The sequence below is a fragment of the Oryzias latipes genome, chromosome 8 (assembly GCF_002234675.1).
Source record: "Oryzias latipes chromosome 8, ASM223467v1".
NCBI classification, from domain to species: domain Eukaryota; kingdom Metazoa; phylum Chordata; class Actinopteri; order Beloniformes; family Adrianichthyidae; genus Oryzias; species Oryzias latipes.
In genome coordinates, this window is record NC_019866.2 from 12,906,667 (window position 1) to 12,930,383 (window position 23,717).

The window sequence follows — 23,717 nt, forward strand, 5'->3', positions numbered from 1 at the left end:
CTGCTGTTGTAAACTTGTGTTGAAAGCAGTTTCTGACATGAATATTACCATGACCCTCATAGAAATGGCTTCTGGGCACAGCTAATCTAATTTAACATGAGTAATGCTTCCTGTCATTAGCGAACGAACACAGTTGGGTCTCTCTAAAGGCTGTGGACCCTCATCTGCTAGGAGTAAAATTAGCCGCCAATTAAGGTTGTTTTTCATTTTTCGTCTGGTAGGTTCAACTTAATTGAATCATTGCTGGCTCACATGTGTTGATGCAGATTTCCAGTAGATGTCTGGAACTCCAAACTTTTCATTTCCGGTGCAGAGAACGTGGCAATAATCCTCCTTGCATAACAGCATCACAACTAACCTGCGCAGGTGAGTCAGATATGAGTCTGTTTGCAGCTGGTCGACACCAGGGGACTCTGTCCATGTGACGCACTGCATTGTGGGTGTCTGTCAGCTGCGTGTTGCTTAGATACCATGCATCTGTGGGGTGTTTGGTCTTCACAGTCACTAAGGAACCCTGAGCAAATGACTCAGGTCACAGGGTCAGCCTGGTGCCGACACACTATTATTGTAAATTTGCAGAAAAGCGGTTGCTCTCAAAGCCTTGTAGAAGAACTCTTCCCCCTTTGCAGTAAAGTCTGGAAATGCATCCAACTGGAATGTGATGATAAAGAGAATTCTTTTTTTTCCTCCTCTCCTGACAATTTTTTTTCCATTTTAGAAATAGACATACCTTCATTTCCGTGTGTTTTTCTGGTTCCTCTTGAACGATCTTAATGCCTTTAATGTGTGTTAAAAACACAGAGCAGTGTGAGTGTCATCAGGGTGGAAAATGGGCCAGTTTCGTCTAAAGTGGGGTGCTGTGGTTTATTAAAAGCATGTCGGTCAATGCAGATGTTTTACAGGCAGATTGTGTTTTTATGTCTTTGTTTGGTCATTTCCTTAGATATGTGAGTGTTATTGTAATGCTAGTTAAAAAGAAAAGTGAATGGTTTGTGATTGGTTAAAGATGTAAGTTTAGTAAAAAGAAAAAAATCTGCGACTTTAAAATCTACAGGCTTTTTGCCATTTTTACTCTGTAAATTGTACTTCCCCTTGTCACAAAGTTAAAATGTATCCATGAAGCCAATCTACACATCAAAATTACCGATGCATATTTCAGGAGTTAAAGTTTCATGTCAAAGCCCTTGCATCTTTTTAAATCTGGATCAGAGGCTGGCAGGTGGGACCCTTGTCTAAAACCTTGACAGCTGATTGGCTGGTAAAGTAGATCAGCTCATTCAGATGACAACTAATAAAGGAAATCCTCTCTTTAGGAGTCCCCTGACACCTGGCGCCTGAGACAACTGAGCTGGAAATGGATCGGACTGAATACGAGGAAGCAATGTGACAGGGAATGTTCCAGATTCCTGATGGATTGATTGATTACGGTGGAGGCAATGAATTATTGAACAGAGGTGTCAATCTTGTTGAAGGCTTGCATTGGATCATCTTTGATGCTGGAGCTCAAGAAACGAAGCTCTGACAGTTGATGGACTGTTTTTGGAGCTCAAATCAAAACGAACTGGGCGTCATCATGACTGAGGATGTAAACATAAACATATACACTGTGTTTCTGAATGGTCTTATCAATGGTGAGAGAGGGAGAGGAAGATAGAAGAGAGCTAGAAACTAGGGCACCGTTATCTGTCCCCCTTTTTTTTTTTTACTAACCACCAGGCACAAGGCAGAGAAGGAAAGAGCAAACCTTGGAGAGCAGACAGGACTTCAGCAGTGTGGTGAAGACGAGCAGACGTTCTGGATTCAACATTCAAGCCAAAAAACAGCAGCAACCTTTACTCGTGTCTTTAAAATAACTCGTGACATTCAGGCACTTCTGCACCTCCGTCGCTCGTGCGGGCGCCCTCTCTGCTTGCCACACACATTCCACAAACATGTTTGAGGAGCAGGTGATGAAGGTCAAGATAACATCTGTGGTGATGGTGGTTGGCATGTCGGCCATGCTTGCTGCAGTGGTGACGGACCACTGGGCAGTTCTGAGCCCCCGGGTGGATAAACTCAACACCACCTGCGAGGCGGCCCATTTTGGCCTCTGGAGGCTGTGCAAGAAGACCATCTTCATCGTGGAGAAGGACCCTCAGGGCAAAGGATGTGGCCCCATCAGCCTACCTGGAGGTACAAATAACCTTTACATTATTGTCTTTGTATTTGATTATAAGTATTTTGCTCACACAACCCCTGAAAACCTTGTCCATATGGAATATTTACGTGAAATTTAGGAGAAACATTTGTGAAACTAATAACTTTGGGTCAAATTTTGTAACTAAGTACCAAATTGTGATAAATAATCTAATTTACTGATAAAAATGTAATAAATTATGGCATTAAATAAGTCTGAATAAGTGTGAAGGATGTTGCATTAATTTAGAAAATATGCAAAAAGTTTTTTTTATGTAAGAAAAACATCTGTTATAAAGAGTGTCTGTGACATTGTTTGCGTTTGATGCTTTATTGTCAGTGCTGGGAAGCATCACTGATCAGCCCTTTTCATCTGTGTTGTCCCCCTTTAAGAAAATGGCACATGGTAGCACATATGCCGGCAAATGTGCGAGCATTCACACAAGCACATTTTATGGGGAGGGGGTTTAGACTAATGCTTCACAGCTCCATGGCCAGCCTCTCAACGAGCAGCCATTATCTTGCATGGAGGAAGTCAGTGAACAGACTGCCAATTAAGCACACACGAGCAGCTGAAGTCAAGTGCATAATGGAGCATTGCTTCCATCCTTCACAGCGAACCAAGACCCCAAAACCGCTCGTCCGTCAGACGGCAACAGAATGCGTTGGATCGTTTGTCAGCATACTGTCTGACATGCTCTATAATGAAATCCAGAGTCACAATATGGTTTATAACTTTAATGTCTTGAGTGCTGTTTATTGCACACTGTCATTATTGGCTTTGATCAAGAGAGACAGAAGACTGGGAAGACTTTGGTTTGAGGAGATAAACAAAACCAAAAAAAAATGCTCCATTGTGAAAATTGCATATGAGAATTTTTGTATGAAAGATGTTTTCTTTAAAGTGAGTGAACTTGATTAAACAGAAGGGGCTGCACCCGTCAGGTACAAAAGTACCTCATATGTTAATTTTAGAAACGCCTCCGCATAATGGAATACAATTGTACTTAGAAGTCAAAACGACAGCAACTTTCTTTCTTGTGGAGAAATAAAAATAATGCAGTGCAGTTTTAATTACAAGCTTTCATTAAGCAAAACCAGCCTTTGAGAAAGCCTTGTCTACTGGCCTCTGGCTGTGTGCACGTGCTTTGCAGCCTAACAGAGAGATTTTCCTCTGCCTATATCATTGACTTTGCCTCAGGCTCCAGCTCCTCAGGAACAGCACAAGCCTAAATGAAGTGTGGCTTCCTGCTCCAGCTCATGAGTTAGTGTCCACCTGGGAGACTGGAGAGCAGTGAAAGAGACTGAAAGGAAGACAATGATGGGAACATGTGGGCAGGAATGGGGCATTTTCAAGGAGGGAGGTAGAAGGCCTTAAGTGAAGGTTGTTGTGTTGTGTGTCACAAATGCAGGTAAACAAGAGCATTGGTGGTTGTGTGTGAGTATTTTTTTAATTTCTTTTAATTTTCAATCCTGTTACTCATTACAACCTGACAGATGTACACAGTGGCGGTTCTACCCTGAATTACTCCCCGGGCGAGACCCTCCTCTGCCCCCCCCCCCCCCCCCCCCCCCAATAGAGTCACTTTGTCCATTTATTGTAACTGAAAATACAGTTAGGAAATATTTAATAAACACAAATAATCTGAAATAAATATTATTAACTACAAATCACACTAATAATACACTAGAATAAATGTAACTGCAGCACTAAGAACAGAAAACACTAAAACCTAACCTTTGTGGCCTTCCTGATGCAAGCTTGTCAATAACGTCATCATATGAAATCTGCTCCCCCCTGAATGATTGATACTAACAACAGCAGGTTAGTGAGTTGCTCCTGAGACATTGGTGATCTCAGGTATGACTTGATCAACTGGAGTTTTGAAAAGCTAACAGCAGCAGCAGCAGCAGCAGCAGCATCAGCAGCATCAGCAGCAGCAGCAGCATGCTACCATCACAGCTTATTTAACATTATGAACTAATATACAACAATAAAACACAACAAAAACTTTGTGTTACAGCAGAGCAGACAGACACACAAATCATAACTAATGTTACAAGTTAAGGCAGAGCAAACATTTAAGAATAAATATCTTAAAAATGACGTTATTTGCAATATTTGGGCCTACTTCAGTTTTGGTCATGATAGACCAAACAAGAGATTTTTCCTCTGCAACGTTGTTGTTGTTGTAGGGCAGGTAGCATTCGAATTTAGAAAACGTGCATCTAGCTATGCGTTAATACCCTTTTCTTTGTCTCTTTTCTCCTCTTCTTCTCTTTTCTTTCTAAATTGGGCACCAGCTTTGACCTTTTTTCTCCATATTTCAGATGTTTTTGCATTTAGCATAAATGTCCTGACATAGGTATCAAGTCTGTCGACTAAACCAACTGTCATCTTAGTGAAAACATTGTTTTGTTTTCCCATTTTTTATTTGGGCATTTCACACAAAAATAACCAAAAAAGCATGATTTTTTTATACCTTTTTTATACTCGCAGCCCCCCCCGTTCGTCAAACATTTCCAGCAGGAGCGCGTGCAGCTGCACCCAGGGGCGCCAATTCGCTACATGGCGGTGCAATTTTTATTTTTATTTTTTCATCAAGCACTGAGCCGCGGCCCGCGACCGTTGCCCCCCTGGAAGAAGATCCAGCCAGGTTTGCGCATGCGTTTTGCGCTCCGTGCTCACCTCTCAGCCTGCACCCTTCACCCCGCGCCCCCTCCCTTCTCCTTCTTCACCCCGCGCCTCCTCCCTTCTCCTTCTCACACACATTTGCGTCTACTTCTCAAAGACAGGAGGGAGCGCAGCTGCGGGGCGGGGGCGCCGCCAGGTTTCAGGCTGTTACAAACTCTGTGATATAAGTAAACCAATAGTGGTGCATAAAGTATTTTACAAGAGCTGAGCCGCTGGCGCCGCCCCTCCGTCATTTTTCCGCCCCGGGCGATCGCCCGTATGGCCCGTGCCTAAAACCGCTACTGGATGTACAAAACAAGACGAAGTGGATCACTGAGATGTGGATCCGTCATTAATCCAGGAAGTTCTACAGAACTGCTGCAGCTTTCTCTGAGGCAGCAAGTGTCCTCTGCTTTTAATAAAGGATGTGATGCCATGCTGTGAAGACATAAGGAAACGGCTTAGCTGCTGTAAAGCTTCAATGCCTGTTTTAAATGTTATTTTTTAAAATGAGCAAATGAAAAAGGAGAGCATGATAAACAAATTCTGGGGGGTTTAAACTTTTTTCTATACTTTCACAAAGTCCTTAATGCCCATTTGGCTTTTAATTATTAAAGAAAAAAATAGTGAATTCAAATTCAGAAGATACTATCGCTTGATGATGTCAACAATAGTCGCCGTTCACCTACATTAGCACGTAGCTGTTAACACTCAGAAAATACATAACAACATCGATTTTAAAACTTTAAAAAGTAATGCAAAAACAAAAGCCATTACTCGCAGTAAAATCTAAACTTCTGTGCTTCAGAACACACTCATGTGAAGAAATGCGTTTCTCTTCAGCGCCACAACAACGCGGGTCACCCTGCCGGCAAAGGGATAGCCAGCCCTAAGTTGCTACAGCTCCTTCTTAAAAAACACTTTTGGACACCACTACATCTTTACATGCCCCTACAACTGGAGCAATATAGGGAGGAGCCAGAGATGTAGGGAAACTCTTCGGATTCAGCCTAAAAAATTCCTCGGCTGTTATATGGGCATATTTTGTCTAGATTGCAAAGGTTAGCTCCCAGCATGCAAATTAACTAGTCTGTAAAAAAGCTTTGTAGTCCATAAACTTTTTTACATGTGTATAAACTGTATTTTAACAAAGAAAATTGTTTATTTAGAAAATAAAAGTATTTATTTCTAAAATGTTTCATATTTATAAATTAAAGGATTAGCCAACATTGCACGGATGATATCTATTAACTTTGCACAAAAACCTGTGTAATAAACAAGCTTCATAAAGAAGCTTAATATCTGGCAGCTATCTCAGCCATTGCCTGGATATTGACTCCTTCATAATATCCCTTGATATTGCTTTTTCAAATTAATTTTTATTTTTGGAAGAAACCCATGTGAACCAGGCTAGTACCAATTCTTCAAATGCTCGTTTTTTTGCAATGTTCATTGTCCAAAGGAATGTGTTGTTTGGCAGCAATATTTATAAAAAGGTTGTGTTTGACTGCCAAAATAACATATATGTGGTTAGATTCTATATGGATCTTTAATATTACAGTTTCATACCATTGTCTCTCAGGTGTTGCTAAGCAATGTATTGGTTACTTCAATCATTCTAGCTTACTTAAAGTGCCTTCTACAGTACTTTGCCATTGGACAACAACACAAAATAACACATGTATTTTTTGTATTTTTAATAATTCACTTGTTTGAAGGTGTATTAGAATGTCCACATCTAAGACTACTCTTCACCTGAATGAACATCTCTAACTAATTTCTGTGTCTGCTTTTAGTTTAATGTTTAAAAGCTACCGAAGCACATTTTTAAAGTAAAAAAAAACTGTTAACCTGGCAACATATTGCTAAAGTCAACTACTCAGATCAAATTTAATAACACAAATTAACATATCCCAAAACAAAGGGGGAATTAGTCGTTAGCAGAAGCACATATGCACTTTTTACCAAACAAACATGCAGCTTTTCCATGAGAGGCTTGTGTAACTCAACATCAAAACAGAGAACCCAAATGACTTTTGCAATTAGCTTCCCACAAATGACGCATGACAGCTTGAGTGCAGTTCATATTAAGAAATAAATAAATAAAAACATCCAGCAAAGCCTTTATGGATCATATCATACAGCTCTGCTGGGAAATATAGAGTGTAAATGGAGCTTTTGTGAGCATGTCCGAACATCTGCACATATGTGCAAGAAGAGGCATGGGAGATGATTTCATTAATTGTTTTAGAGTGTCTTTAATGAGATTTTCCAGCTGTGAAGGTGCAAAATCTTGATAGTGCCTTACACAGAAATTTTACCTTCCAGAGAGTGGAGACCACAACAAATCAAAATAACAAAACAAAAAACAAAAAACAAAAGGAATATAGTAAAAGGTTTGGAGTTTAAAATCATCATTTAACAAATGTTCCAGATAATTGTCGTCATCACTAGGTAAGATTAGCCTGTTTTTATCTCCATAAGTAAGGTCAGACACCACAAATGTATGCATGATGGATTGTAAAGGACACAGAGGCCCTTTTGTGCTGTTGTGTCCCACTTTTATAAGGAAATCCTGGTGGAATTGTTTAACAAATAGTGCCAGCAATTAGTTAGGAGTGGACAGAGCTTTTTTTGTTGTTGCAACCTTCAAAACCATGGAATTTGCACATCAGACACTGTATTCATTTTCAAATCCCATTCTTAAGCGTTTTTCTTTTTGCTTTTGACTCGGTGTAAGAAGCAGACTTTTGGGTCTTCATAATACGTACCATATTTTCACCATAGGATGCAGTGTAATATAAGGTGAGCCATCAATGAATGGTCTATTTTCAAACTTATGTCATGTATGAGGCCCACTGCACTACATAGTGCATTAAATGAAACAAGAGTCAGCGATAAATATGTTAGTCAGACTTATTACCTGTGTTCACAGTAACTCTATGGCAATTCGGACACCATATTCAGTTCTACTTTTTTTATACGGGAAAATAAAATTTAACAAAGTAAAACCTAATAATTAGGATCACTTAAAAAAAGCTACTTATGAATCCACTGTATTCTGATGATGAAAATGGGGATAGTTTATAGAAAAAATAAATTTGGCATTGGGGACCATGGGATGGTCCTGCTAGCCCTGGTCTGGGTGTCTGCCTGGACTGACCGGCAGACACTCTATCTGCTATACCATGCCATATCTGGGGGCCCTGGCTGCCACTACAGCTTCGCCAGGGGTCTTGGTGTGGGGACGGCCGGGCACTCTCCCTCTGTAGGCATTCCATTATCCACCTCAGCAGAACATAAACACCCATCTGAGTACAGGTGTCAGCTCACCTTAGGACAATAGTATGTGTGACAGATTGAAATGCTTTACATGTGTTGGTTTGTGTGCATATGTGTGTGTGAACTGTGGTTGTGTTGAGCACATGTTGACATGATTGTGCATTAAGATTTTTGGAGCCAAGTGGTAAGTTTGTAACACTTGAGTGTGTGTGCGGGCAGGCCACGCCCCTTTTGACTAACATTTACACCAGACAGTAATGATGATAGTCCTCCAGCATCTTGTTGCCTAATGATTGAACACCCCCCCCCCCCCTCCCGCCACCACCACCTCTGTATTCCTCCAGATTTCCTAAACTCTCCCTTTCTTCTGTTCCCTTACCTCCGGTCTCCAAATTCCCTTTGTCCAACAAAACAATAAAAAGGATACAAATGTAATCAATTTAAATAAAGTTTAGGCTAAATTCCAAAGGCATTTATACAAATACACACCTTGTGTGACAGAAGATCCAGAAACCCCTGTTGTAACAGTAAAATATGTCCAACACAAGAGGTCTTCAGCTCCTATCTGTCTGCTCAGCTGTTGAACAGAACAAGTTAGAAAAAAATAAAAATACATGTTTTTTGCAAAAATTGTTCAAACCCAATGCATTATGGTTGATATTCGCCAATCTAGTGAACATCAATGCACATTAGTTTTTCACACAGACTTCTGAGAAATTGCTAGGGCACTGGTTTTTCAGACTGAATTGCTAAAACCAATTTTTCTGTGACTACACTAACTCCCAACTTTGTCAAAAAAAAACACAGTCTTACACCACTACACGTTAGCCATGTTAGTATATTCAAAATACCTGAAAATCTGCATTTACTCCAAACGCGATTCGCACTTGACGGCCCAGACATGTGTGAGGAGGTACCACCAAATGTATGACCGGTGTATGCTTTGGCAATCACATCTCATGTCTGGGTTCGTGCAATCATTCAGATATTTTTCTGGTTCGCTCCTACTGCAGGAGCTGCATCTAAATGAAACTCGGCATCCGCCTTGTTTCTGTCTCTCTGCGACCCATTTTGAAGGCTTACTGTCCCGCATTATCCAGAGTGGGGAAAAAATTAAAAACAAGGATAAAAGAAGAAGACCTTTTTTTTATTATTGTCTCAGTGAAAATAAGAAAAGTTTCAGCTGTATATAAAAATATACAGCTGCCCCCCTATTTCTGCCCGCCAGCCAGCCTCCTGGGGTCACATGTCCAAAGATAAGTCCCTGATTGGTAGATGTGACACGGCAACCATACCATAGCTTAGATATTAGAACTTTGGCCCAAACTGCGCCCGGTGCTCAAATCGCGATCCCAAGATCTCAGATTGTGCCAATACCAACGACTTAAAATTGAAACTAGCTGGTACAGATGCGCAAATCGGTGTGAATGCAGATTTACTCCAAACCTTGCTTGCCACAAGTAAAGGAATAGACTGATATCACTAAAACAAACATTACTGTGACTATGCTACCTCCCAACCATGTTAGTAACATGTAAAAAAATAAAAAACACAGTCCGACACCGCTGTACATTAGCCACATCAGCATTCTCAATAACACTCAATCATAAATATATACACAAGGTGCTCCAAATTATAAGGCACACTTTATTTTCATTTTTTTTTTTTTTAACTAAGGCTTTTGCCTTACAGTGTGGAAAATTTTGTAGTTTTAGTCCTGAGTTTTTGTCCTTTAATCCACTTCATTTGTTGCTTTTTATCCTGTTTCGCCTCGTGTTTTAACCTTGTAGAACACTTAGAAGACATTTTTGTCCAAAGGGCTAAAGTTGCAACAGCTGCATCATTTTCTCCATCTGATTTGACTGTGAATTAATTGTTCTCTTTATGCAGCTAGGTAAGAGAAGTCATTGATAAAACATATTCTCTTGAATGTTTTTCTAAAAACAACAAATGTTGCAGAGCTTTTTTTTTTTATAGGTCAAAAAAATGGTTCCAAGGAAAAGTTGAGTTTAAGGAGTAAAAAATAGGCACAGTGACTGATGGAGAAGGAAGAATTGCGAGGGGAGTAACCGCAAATTGGAAACTTCACATCAAAGAGAGAAGGCGAGTATTTAATGGACAGAGGTGAAACTAAAATGACAGGCAATGCCCCACTCTAATCACCCTCCCCCTGGAACTAAATCTCCCCATTAGCCAGACTGCAAGGTCGATGACACGCACCCAGAGGTTCTCCTCCCAGCTCAGTGCTCACAGTTAAGAGTTTTGATCATCATGGAGTGTCTCACCTTTTCCAGATCACATATACAATGAAAATAAATGACTCATTAAACACCAAACAGGAAAACATACCTCAGAAGTAGCAGCAGCAAATGCATTTTCCCAATATTGTTCAAAACTATTGCAGTCATTTGTGAAAGATTGCTAAGTGATAAGGTAAATTGGATGAATCATATCTGTTTAACCAGAACTCCCACCTTCCTTCTGCCTTACAAGCAAAATGAATTTGTGAGGAAAAACAAGGTTTGTCTATTTTGTCTTGTAAGTAACAAAACACGTATTCTCTTTTTTGTGTCTAATGTGGACTGATTAGACAAGTGATGAGGTTAATAAAATGCTGATGAAACTCCACAACAAGCCCTGAAAACTCGATTTCTCTGTGTAAATCAAAATGTTCTTTTTTCCCCGATCTGTGTGTTGCTGTCAAATGTTTTTAGAGACTGGAAAAAAATTTAATAGCAAACACTTATTATGTTAGATTAGTTTTGCCCCAGAGGTAAAGACAGCAAATGAGAGAAAGGCTAATGAAAATAATATATTTGCAGAGCACAGCTGCTCTGTGAACCTGCCCCCCAGAATGCACTAACACCAGCATAGATCAGCTGAAAGAGCACATTAGAAAACTCACATAAAAACAGTTATAATATATTTTTTTAGATTTATAAATAAATTGGACTAGCCAAAACCTGCAGCAGGCTGTTGCTAGGTTACGTCTTCAGTAATTCTTTCCCATCCAAAGTAACACAAACATTTCCTCTGTTCCTTGATGCACACACACAAATCAACACACAAACAATGTCTGTCTCTGTGTAGACACACCAACTGTCTGTTTTATGGGTTTAATCTCAGCACTCTTTTGGCCTTTTGGCCCCCCCACCCACATGTTAGCCGAACTGCCTTAGAGACACCAAGTAGAGGGATGGATGATTAGGAAATGATTCCTCCCAGATCCATTTCTTTTCAACTCCTAAACTTTATTGAGGACCGTGGTTGGAAGATGAGCAAGAAAAGTAAAAACATGTATATCAGATTGATATTTTCTTTTTTAGAAGAGCTGCTGCACGATGGGGTAGTGTTTAGCACTCTCACAGCGAGAAGTCCCAAGTTTGAGTCCCAGCAGGGTTCCTTCCAAGAGGAATTTGCATGTTCTCCTCATGCATGGGTTTGTAAGCAGTCTGGCTTCCAAAAAGATGCTTTATAGCTTATTTGGTAACTCTAAATTGCCTCTTACATGTGAATGTGCGTGGCTTTGTGGCCCTGCAACAAACTGGAGACCTGCCCAGGGTGTGCCCTGTCTTGTTTGTTGGGATAAGCTCCAGCAGCCCCCAGAGGGACCTAGCAGGCTTGGACACTGGATGGATGGAGAAAAACAGAGAATAATTCTAGGTGTTCATGATTAAAGCAAATCACAAGACTGTACTGCAAAATGCTCCGCTGGAATGTGTTTTACAGGAATATGTGTCATAGTAGATATGGTTCTCAGCCTCCGAATTCTGACACAGAGTGAAAACAAGCAAAATAGTGGATTGGGCAACCCTTTATTTTGAAAATTTCCCTCAAAGGAAATGTTATTTTTTACTAGGTTTGAGTAAGTTTAAATGCTTGTCCATACAGGAAGGCATAAACATTAACATATTTTCAGTATTTGTTTAGTAAAAGACACTTTTGGGCTGTATTTCTGCCTCTTGGCTGGATCCCCTCAGCAAATCCCAGATATGATGCTGGACACGAGACACAGGAATTAAAAGGATTAAGTCAGAAATTGAATTTAGGCTAAAAATGTTTATATTGTTTGGCTTATAACAACAATGCAAACCCGATATTACAAAAAACATTTAGATAAAATCAAAATGAGGACATTTAGCTCTCTGTGTGTTAAATGCAGTGGGTTTGTTGGGTTGGCTGGGATTTTTTTCATCATAGCACTATAGCTGTTTGCACAGGCAGGTATAACTTTTGTCCAGCTCCTGCTGATTAATCTTCCTCTTTCTCTCTTTTTTCTCCTCACCTTCTCTTTCAAATCCTTCGGTTGCCCTTCCTGACTTTTACTATGCAGCAAAAAACTGTTCCTACTTCAAACACTTCACATCAGGAGAGGAATCAGAAGTTTTTGAAGTGAAGACTCAAAAAGGTAGGTGTGTCTCCACAGTTACAAAGACACAAGGTTACCAAGACGGGGGTCTATCATGAATAAGAAACAGCAAACGGATTAATTTTTAAAAACTTGTACAACAACAAAAACAGCTAAAAAAAGGTTGAGCAATAGTAAAAACTAAATTCTCAGCACCTTATATCACCTGCACCACATAGTACTTCATGAGTAGTTAAGAAAAAAACAACCACACAGAAACTTAATCTAAATGACCCATCCATTAAATGGTAAAAAGAAAAATACATTTAAAAACGATTTTTCTTACATTTAAATTTAATTTAAACATTAAATAGAACTGAAAGATGTGCAGTTTCAATTTGGAAAATTACACTGAATCAATTTAAATATCAGGGGGAAAAAAGAACATTAAAATGTTAGCTGAAAAGCTTTTATAAAAGTAACAATGCAGGTCTCAGGACTAAATTTTAACCTATTCTAGCCTGAATTTGTTGGCAGCTATAACACAAAATATATTTTCCTGTGTTTTTTCAGTCAAGGTGATACTTTAAGTGGAATCCTTGATTAAATGGGAAGTTGCAAATGAGCACCATATGGCAAGACAAGATTAAAAGTCCCAACAGTAAATTTTTAGTCTACTTCTGAAACCTCTGAAATTAAATGAAAACTAAAGGTTGCATAAAAACAAAATGTAGTCATTTTTATTCTACAAAATTTTTTTTAAAACTACAAAATAAAAATGTATAGTTTACCACTTGAAATAGGAATACAATCTGAGGTTTTGTTGTTAACTATATTGTACTTTTAAAATAAACACACTTTCACAACGAGTTCATCTTTTCATCTCTCCGATGAGCTGATGTCTCCAACTTTACATGAAAGAACAGTGGCGGAAAAAAGGCACTCATCTGGATACTTATGGAGGTCATTATTTTAGTGTTTTAGATACAGGTATACAACCACAAACATCAATAAAAAGGATGAGTTTGATTTGTGGCGAGAGCTACAAGGTTTAAATATTTGATCAGAAAAAGCATCATATCTTAGCCTATGGAGTTAAAAATAGCAGTGATCAAATCTTAAAAGTCCCACTCCGACCATCTCTTTTCTACTTCAAAAGCGTTCCCAGTGTTCTTTTCCTTCTAATTATGCCGGTTTAGCTAAAAGAAAAAAAACCTGTGTCGATTTCCAGGACATAGAGCGGATGTTGTTTATCAGAAATTAGCTTTGTGGGTGGGACTGTTGGGGTGGAGAAAGCCCACCCCCTTCCCATCAGCCATCTGTTTACGTTCTTTCCCTCAAGCTTACAGCCCTTCACGACTCCAACCTAACATTAAAAAGGGCAAGCAATGTTGAAGCTATTCAGCCAAACAGTTTAAAGCCAGATGCCAGCTCAGACGAGGAAAACAAAGACGCACACGGATCCACTTTTCCGTAAGTGGATGCATTAAATGGAGTGGAGCAGGGAACTTGTGGCTTGCTTCTACATCACAGCTACAATTTCTATCCAATGGCATTTTTACGTTTGCTCCTGATTCACAACCATTTGGGTCAAAAAATACTCAGGGACTCAGTTTTAATCTTTATTTTATTTATGCTACAAAAACATGTTAAACACACCAAAAATGTGATTTTCATCAGAGTGGGTCTTTAAGATTTTTGGGAGTTCACAAAAAAGCAAGTGAAGGTTGAGCAGAGGATTAAATGGTGTAAGAAGAAGAAAGATTTTAGTGAAATAAAAGTAAGGTGTTGCAAAATATAAAAGCTTATATACTGAGGGATCCACATGACTGGAAACTAAGAAAGAAGAAACACACGACATCAATTGTTAGACAGAAAGACTGAGTAACAAAACATGTTCCGCACATGAAGGTAATAAAGATTAGGAATCATAAAGATAAAGGAAAATGATGAGAGTTCTGATGAATGAGGGAAGCATGGACAAATGAAATAAAATTTGTGACTGGAGAAGATAACATTGGGCCAGCAGTGAAGAAAATTTAGAGAAGCTAGCTGATTTAAAAGCCTTTAAATTTTCTCAAAAAGCAGCAGCTTAGAAAAAAAAGAAAGAATGATCACATGAAATGTAGTTTGAAACCTGGCTGAGATGAACCATTTAAAAAACATGAATTCAAAATGAGATGAGCTGTCATCTGAGCTTTCCCATGTTGGCAGTGGTGATGGACAGATCGACAGATGTGCTTAGGCAGGAGCGGTCACAGACTTAAGTATTCAAAGATTGAGATGAGATGTAGAAGCAGGTAGCGGAAGGGAGCTTGCAGAAGTGAAGGTATGCATAAGAACAAGGAAGATCAAACAAGATTTCTGCTCAAACGAGAAAGAAGCCATTTATTGAATCCCGTAAAACCAGGAAGGTTTAAAAAGTAGATAAAGCTAGAATCAGCCAACTGAAGAGGTAAGTAGTGCTCACAAGGTAAGGTAAAACAAAAACCATTTGTTGATGGATAGGACTGTAAAGAATGGCAGAAAACCAAAGAACCAACAGTTAAAGATGAGGACTTCTTTTTTCGAATATCCAGGAATATGAATGTTTACATTGGAGGAGGCCATTAAGGCTGAGCAGCTTTTAAGTGTAAAGATAGCAGGAGCTGGGCAATTCAATTTAATTTTATTTATAAAGCCCAATTTTACAACAATATCCATCTCAATGGGATTCATATTAGTAATTTTATAGTAAACATGAAATCATAAAGAACATGAAGTCATAGAATTCAGTAGGTAAACAAACTAAGCTAAATTGGGCATCCCTGCCCTTTGACCCTCCTTCTCTGTTACTGATACACTGACCACACCCACGAAACTGGCAGGTTACAATTTCATGACATTCCTTAGAGTGTCCGGATGAGCCTCAAAGGAAATGCAAGGTGCACCTGTGCTCCCCTTCAGATGTGGCCGCCAGGCTACGACCCTCAACGCAGCACCTGTATGGGTCAACCCCTGTACAGGTTCTTGTGACTGGAGATTAATGAAAGACTCCTTTAAGGAGAATCGCAAAGGACCATCTTAGATAAAAGCAGACACATTTTTTAACCCTGGTATGACTGTGACAGGTGGAGAGATCGATACAGAACACAAACAAAAGCATGAAATATCACTCAAAAACAAACTAAAATGCATAATCCTCACAGTACCCCTCCCTTAACCCTTGTGCTATTTTAGATGACCCCACCCTTACATTGACGTGTTCTCTCTACCATAACAAAGGTGGATAAAGGTGGAAAGATTCCATGTAATCCATGGACACCAGTGAAGATCACAAATCATTGAAGAAAAAAGGTTCAGCGCACTGTCTACTGGGTCTAGATGACCCAACTCCCAATGTTAAAGTGCCTAGGATAGCACAAGGGTTAAAGGGCAGATTCCAGATGGCCGAATACAGTACAAAACTTAGAAGGAGGAGACCTGCATGGAACAGCAACAGAAAAAAAATTAAATCAGAACAGTTCAAGTTCCTGCTGGGAAACGGAGGTAAGGGATGTGGGAAACCTCTCCTCAGGAAAAAGCAGAAGGATGAATCCTGAAGACTCTCCAAGGAAACATGAAAGGGTGCAATCCCAGCAACCCTTCAGGACAGGAAACACCATTTTAAGGGAGAACTGGCAATCTGGAACAGACAGAAACATGGATGATTAACCATTGCTTAAACCAGGTTGGTCAGGTCATTCTGTCAGGAACAGGTGGATGAAAGATCAAAAATGCAGGAGACAAGGATCGGTGGCAGACACTTAAACTTTTTTTTATTTAAAAATAAATAAAAAACAGAAAACCACGAGGTAAAGGGGCAACAAAAGAGTGACCCGACAACGAAGAACTGAAAACCAGACGCTTAAATACAGTGAGGGCAAACCAAAGAAAGAAATTGTGCACAATCTTCACAGAAAAAGGAGAATTGCTGCTGGAAAAGCACTCTCTTTGTCTCTCTGTCTTTGACTAAGGCTAAAAACACACATTCAAATCCTCCACTTAGATAGCAGCTTCTCAAACAATGCGAAACAGGGAGCCCTATTTAAAAATATATATATATATATATATATATTAAAAGGTTGTCTTTATTCTTACTTTATGGAATAATACATCAAGTATTAAACGTAGACTAAATGTAAGAAAACACAAAGTGCAAGAAGAGATTTTAAGAACCTGTTTCCATGTAAATCCTTCGTTGATCACAGCTGTCACAGTGAGGTAAAGAGGATTTTGAAATTTTGATCTAAAAAAACTCCCCAAAGCACAGGGGGCATGACGAATGACATTTGTTCTAATCTCCTTGTTACAAACCTGCAGCCTCTCATCTGTCCACTAAATAGTACTCATTTTGGTTTGAATTGATCTGGATGTTAAGTGTAGCTAATTCGAAGGCTAATTATTAGTTACATAACTCATTTGAGTGCTTTTGAACCTTACTTTTGTTAAACCCCTGTTCCACCTCCTTCTTATCCTTGTTTACTCTCACTTCCTGCCCCTATGTCTTTTCCTAGTTCTCTTTCTTTGTTTTTAAGTTTTCTTTATTTTTGTGCAGAGTATAATATCTCAGCAGCAGCCATCGCCATCTTCAGTCTGTTTTTCATGATCCTGGGCACACTATGTGTCATCTTCTCCTTTGGGAAGGCGCGGGATTACCTGCTCCGGCCTGCTGGGATGTTTTTTGCTTTTGCAGGTCAGACATGGCTCAAAAAATTGAGCTGTTTTCAATTGATAACACTAATTAACATCCTGGTGTTGTTTTTCTGACCTGAGTGAGTACAAACCAAACAACCCTTCTGATCCATACAGGCCTTTGCATCATCATCTCTGTTGAGGTAATGCGTCAGTCAGTCAAGAGAATGATTGACAGTGACGAGACCATTTGGATTGAATACTACTACTCTTGGTCGTTCACCTGTGCCTGCGCCTCCTTCATGCTGCTCATCCTCGGCGGAATCGCCCTGCTCCTTATCTCCATGCCACATATGCCCCGAAACCCCTGGGAGACCTGCATGGACGCTGAGGCGGACACTTTGGAGTAGCCACAGGTGTTCCCAGAGGCGTCTCAGGTAAAGGAATAAAAAATGTGAATAGTTTTGTGTTGAAATTCAATCATCTAACCACCAGAATAAAACGTTTTCTTAGGATCAGGACTTTCTTCTGGTGGTATAGGCTGGCGCCAGTGTTTGACCGCCATCAGTGTGTGAATGTGTGTTTGTGTGAGGGCAAAGCGCTATATGAGTACATACCATTTACTCTGTATTTGCTGTATTCCTGTGCAGGACCACTGGGATGCTGGAGCCTATCCCAGCTACTAAAGGGTCAAAATGGGGGTTCACCCTGGACAGTCTGGCAGTCAATCACAGGGGCTATTTATTTATATTTAATATATTAAAAAATTATTTCATTGTTGCTTTTAAGATTTATTTTGAAAATCTGGAAATTGCCTAAATAAAACCGAAGAAAGGATACCACTGGATTATTAAAAACTATGCCTATTTTATCACAGACAAAAAAAAAAGTACAGAATATCTAAGGCAAACAACGGTTTTTATTACTAAAATAGATGACCTATTAAAGTAAGATTAAGGTAAACCTTTTTATTCTTAACGTTACTCAAGTATAACCTTCTGAGCATTTTGCAATTTGAAGAAAATTAATGTTTTTACTAAAAATAAATGCTGTTTTGCTTGAATTTGACTAATACCTGCAGAATGTGTCCACAGTTAGCTGTTTATGATGGAAATATATGCATTTGAAATACATTTATGCTTTAATTGTAAAAATAGGAAATAAAAGGCATAATTGGTTTTAACTTGTTACTTATATGTAAATAATAGCATTAAGCTAGATGAGGCAGCTATAAATAGACAAGTCTTTTTTATTGAATTTCTAATAGATTTGCAGGAATAAAGTCCATTATTTACATTTATTTGACTTTTTGCATAAGTGTCTTCGGCTTATCTTCGTATAAACAAATGCAATGTGGCCTGTTTTTTTATCATTCCAAGAAACATTAATTAATCATTTTTAGTTCAGATTTTTCTAAAATCTAAACATTGTTTGGCACATCTGAGACTTATCCTAATATTTCCATACATTTTATTGATTTGTTTTTCAGACCCAAAGATTCATGTTAGCAATCTCTTTCATATAGCAACTTGTTATTGTACACAAACTGAACCATTTTTCCCCTCTGTCACCTTAACCCTGTAATCATTCAGGCGGTGCAGGTGCTGAAAAATAAAAAACTATCATAAATGCCTCCGTTCGGCAGCAGAAAACACAGAAACTGTTGTTTGATGTCATCATTTATAACTCACAAATGTGTCCCATACATTTCACATTGATCACAAAAACATCTGTTTAAGCTTAAGCTATTATTTAATCAACCAGAGAAACCCAATGTCACACTGAAGGAGATGACATTTCCAGGTTTTTCAAAGCATTTCTTAAAAATCCAATAGAGTCAATGCAGATCAAAAGGTCTTTTGAAATTTGGGTTATGTATGTATGTGATGACATTTAACAAGTAAATAATTAAAGTAAAAGGAAATGGTAAATGTTTTTTTTTTCTTCCTTTAGGTATGTTTGTAATATTTGTAAATCTCAAATGTGTCTACAATCATATTTTCCAAAACAATAAAATGCATTTTAATCAATTCAATTTTTTGTCATCTTTTATTGAAAATTATTTTTATTTGACAACAGATTTCTAATGAAGTCAAATGGAATTTTTTTTTGTTTTCATGGTTTTTAGGGGACTATGTGCTGTGCATGAATATTTGTATTTGCTGGAGATGATACCAGCTGTCGTCAGGTAAAACAGGGGGACACCCTGGTCCCCTTGGGGAATCCCAACAAACCCCCATCAGAGGAACACAAAGTAGGAGGTAACAAGAGAAAAGAACAGAATCTGCTGAATAAACTTTGAAAGGTTTTCTTCATTTACGTTAACTTACTAAAACTTATTCAAGCTTATTATAACCCAGAAATAAAAAATTAAAAAATCAGATTTAAGGAAAAAAACACAAAAAAGTGTTCTCAGTTTGTCATATAGATTTGTCCACTTTTTTATATTTCTTTATGAACTGTTCAATTTATCACTAGTGATGTGCATTAAGAGGACAGTCACACGCTGTGCATGGAAGGTGGACGTATCCTCCTGTAGACAAAGGAAGTTGCCATCTGTGAATCAGTGCTGTGCCTGTAAATCTGTCGTTCCCTTCCTTGACCTCTGACTGAGTGCTGTCAAAGCTGCCACTATTTTCTTCACGCTACAAACTGTACAAGCATTTCCATTCCACTTTGTCCCAAGGAGGGACAAGCTGGCACAAAGGTTCAGAATCACAGCCTTAGATTTTCAGCAAGTCTCTTCAGAAGGAGGAGAGAAGATTTGACAGGATGGAGGACATAGAACAACTCAACTGAATGGAAAAGAGTGGAATGGATCCAAAATGACCAAGAAGCATGACAAAATCCAGTGGATTAAGCAATGAAATTCAATCCTTCGGACTGTCTTTGTTAGTTTTTTAAATCAGGCTGAAACAAAAGAAACAAAGAAGCTGTTATGTTATTGGGGAAAAAACACATTCACACTCCATTGTGGGTTTAGATCATTATTTGTCATCTTGCATGTTTATGAAGGCAGTTTTTATTCATTTGCTTTTTCTTTTTAAATTTTCTTCTTTTTTTTAAACATTTTTCTTGTTTTTTGTGATGCATAAAAATCTGTTCAGGGAGAGGTTAGCAAAAAGTGCACCACTGACGAAAGCTGTGGCACCATTTGGATTCAAAGAACAATTTGTGGTTCTGCTAGTCCTCACAAAACATATGATTTGTGTTTTTTAATCAAACATTTATAAATAAAAGCAAACCTGCAAAAGTACAGGAAATGAACAGAGGTGTAGCATCTTTTGGCTTGTTTTTGTCAACGGTTGTGCTTTCCTGATGCTTGACAGCCAATAACTGACACTTGAGCCTAAAGATAAGAAAGCACCGTTTTTGCTGAGATAACTCCTTTGCCCAACCGACACACAGGTTCTTCATGTGCAGGCAACACTCCAGTCCCTTTAATGTACTTTTAACTTCAGATTTTTTTCTGCACTTCAGTTAAGTGAGACTGGATTTACTTCTCTTCAATCCTGCCGCTCCCTCTCTGACTCACTGCCATTTTCCGTCCTTTCTCCCTTTGCCATTTTGTCAGTGTTTCTCTTCTGCCCACATCTCCTTCTTACTTCTGTCTTCTTTCCTTTTCAGACAGATTTTTCCCATTTTACTGCCTGACATCTTTATTTTCTGCTCTTGATTTTTTTACCATTCTGATTGAATTCCATTTAACAAGTCTTCTCGTTGACTTCTGTTATTCCTTTTTCCTAAACTGTCCTCCCCCCCCCCCCATATTTGATCCAATCCTCACAGGGCAATAGGCTAATTCTTACTTTATTTCTCAGGTTTTTCCTTCTCTGCTCCCCCGTCCCACCTTTCCTGTCTATCTTTCTGCTCCAGTGCACTCTTGAGCAGGCACTCTGCTGTCTAAAGACTTGGATCGGCAGTGACTGTTGAGAGGAGATAGAACTGTAATAAGGCAGTTCAGTCCAACTCAAGGAGTGCAAAGCAGTACCAGTTCTTTGTCTGTAAACAAGCTGTGGGAGGAAGAGGGGATGATGGAACAGAGCTCATGAAAAACTGACTCAGAAATCTTGCCTTTTTTTAACCCATTTTGTTCTTTTCTAAAATCTTCGAAGTCCCACTCTGATCATCTTTTGATCTATTTTAAAGTTTCCCCAGCGATCTTTGCAGTCTTTTAATTATGTTTATGCCGTTTTGTAGCCAAACAAAAAAAAACCTGTGTCAATTTCTAGGACACAGTTTCTACAAAACAGCAAGAATTCATTGGAAATTCATGTCTGAGTTGTGGGCGAGACTGTTAAAGCGCTGTAAGCCTGTCCACACTTCCCGTTATCCATTTGTTTACACTCTCTTCTGCCAGCTCATAGCCCTTCACAACCCTAACCTAACGTTACCAGTGCAACAAAAATGGCGAGCAATTTTAAGATGAACTTTCTGTATATGTTCTCCATCATCAGAAAAGAAAACATAATTTTTAGCCCAGTTTTTCTTAATTAATGTTTCCTGGAGGATTGAACAGACACCAGTAAATTATTTTCTGACTGTTATGTAGAATATAGCTCTATTTCTTTTGTGAGTATGGGTGATAAGTGCAGTTTCTAAGCCTTAATTAAAAACTAATCACATCATAATGAGACAAATAGTTTAGGGAATTAGCTTTTTAATGAGTAATTCTTTTTTTTTTTTAAGTCTTAAATTATGTTGGACACGTAGAGCCTTTAGTGGAATTATTATTGAACGTAATGATGGTTTGTAGTTTGGAAGTCATGGGCTTTAAGGAAGATTTGGTGTCTTTTTCCTTTTTTGTATGTGTGATCAACCATTTTCTCCATCACTTAAATCAAAGAGAAGCTTTTTTGTTTCCATTTTTATCCATTTTTAGTTGCTAACATGATTGTTTGCAAATTCAAACTTTAATAAATGCTATTTTAAATACAAAAACTTGTAAAGAACATCTGTCACGATCAATTTGACAAACATAACATATTTTTTTGTGTGGGGTATAACTACTTTGACAGCATTAAGAGCTAATGTAAAAAGCAGAAATGTGAGGATCTGAATTCAGGTGTGCCGTGTTCACTATCATGTAGTAAACTGAAAGATGAAGATTCACCATTTTCTCACTTGCCTGGTTAAAGCTTTCATTCTTGTCAGGATGTCTTATGAGTCATCCAGGAGCAATGTGGGAGAACAGCATGGAAACACAAACTTTTATTAATCCTAAATTTAATTTTTTTTATTCTTCATCATGAAATGTATGCTCTTCTGGTTGAGCCCTATGGTCACCATGGTGACAGTGACAGAGAAAGACTAGATCAGAGATATTAAAAACAAAGTAGGATCGTTTTGCAGGGTTTTTGTTGTATTTCAGGTGGACATCATTGCTTGGGCTTATAGATCAGGCTTATCTTAAAATGAATGTCTCTTAAAAGTCAGTCAGCACAGCGGCATCTTGCTTTTGTAGCTGAGAAGTGGCCTGTGTTACTGATTCAGACGGGCATTTTTCCAGAACACGGCCAGCATAACAACAGAACATTTCCTGGTAACATGCAGGATTGTGTCATGCTGGACAAAATCTGTCAGCTCTCTGTGCACTCCAGCACTGAAAAAGAATTAATGCACGGCTGTTTTGGGTCATCCACCCACCCTGTGATCAATCAGGCTTCAACAGTCATCACAAAAACACCTCTGTGAAGGTTTTTCACGATTTAATAATTGCAAAATGCTTTAATCTTGCAAGATTCTTAAGAGACACTGTGCTTTCAATACAGTCATTAATTTTGTTCTGTGTGCACCATGTTCAAACACGATTTTGATCATTTTTTGTAAAAAGCACAGGTAGGGCCAGAGCTGGAGGCTGAGCACTTCATTTTAAGACTCACTCTGATAAAAATTGTGTTTTTAACAGGTTCTTGTAGTATTTTTCTGATGATGGAGGACATATATCAAGAAAATCAAGATAAAAATTGCCCTTCTGAGTATTTCTTTATGCAAGTCGTTGTGAATCAGAAGCAGACAAAAAAATGTAGTTTTAAAAAACTTGTAGGAGTGGCGTAGAAGCTACAACGGCAAGCTACAAGCCTTCCTGCTCCGCCCCATTCTGATGCATCCACTTGCAGACAAATAGATCCGTGTACGTCTTTGTTGTCCTTGTATGAGCTGGAATTGGCAAAACTATACAGCTGGATATCTCTGATATTGCTGCCATTTTTGATGAACCGCTAATGTTAGTTTGGTCAGTGGGAGAGAGTGTTAACAGATGGATGACGGGAGGATTGGGCAGACTCACATTCAAAGGCAAATTTCTAATGAACTTCTGCCGCTTTGCAAAAACTATCTCCTAAATTTTAGTTAAAAATGGCATAATCATAATTAAAAGAGCACTGGGAACACTTTAATATAAATCAAAAGGTTATCGGAATGGGTCTGTAATTGATACTATCCTTGTATTCCTCCACAGCCAAAATGACCTGAGAGCATCACAGTCATTACCATAAAGTTTTGTAACTAAATAAAAGGAAATGTTATAATTTATTTTCATATTTACAAAAAAAGATTCATCAACAGTAATTCATGTCATTCAAG

At 38.6% G+C, this 23,717-nt stretch overlaps 1 protein-coding gene across 3 annotated transcripts; it reads left to right on the forward strand.

Annotated features, from left to right (window-relative positions):
- The first annotated feature begins 1,274 nt into the window (after positions 1 to 1,274).
- On the forward strand, positions 1,275 to 19,167 carry LOC101167711 (voltage-dependent calcium channel gamma-1 subunit-like). 3 transcript variants are annotated; one of them, XM_011478246.3, is made up of 5 exons: positions 1,276 to 2,172; positions 12,465 to 12,539; positions 17,056 to 17,193; positions 17,310 to 17,569; positions 17,646 to 19,167. In XM_011478246.3, the coding sequence occupies exons 1-4, from the start codon at positions 1,932 to 1,934 to the stop codon at positions 17,540 to 17,542; spliced, it is 687 nt and encodes a 228-aa protein (XP_011476548.1). In that variant the 5' UTR covers positions 1,276 to 1,931; the 3' UTR covers positions 17,543 to 17,569; positions 17,646 to 19,167. The 3 variants fall into 3 exon arrangements, with proteins under 3 accessions (XP_020561007.1, XP_011476548.1, XP_004071529.1); XM_004071481.4 differs by having other exon boundaries at positions 1,277 to 2,172; positions 17,783 to 19,167; XM_020705348.2 differs by having other exon boundaries at positions 1,275 to 2,172; positions 17,310 to 19,167.
- Positions 19,168 to 23,717: the final 4,550 nt, after the last annotated feature.

Excerpts from the sequence above, each read along its gene's own strand:
- LOC101167711 (XM_020705348.2), top strand. The coding sequence starts at position 1,932 with ATGTTTGAGGAGCAGGTGATGAAGGTCAAGATAACATCTGTGGTGATG. Across the intron at positions 2,173-12,464 it reads CCCCATCAGCCTACCTGGAG|CAAAAAACTGTTCCTACTTC; the intron begins GTACAAATAACC and ends TTTACTATGCAG. Across the intron at positions 12,540-17,055 it reads TGAAGTGAAGACTCAAAAAG|AGTATAATATCTCAGCAGCA; the intron begins GTAGGTGTGTCT and ends ATTTTTGTGCAG.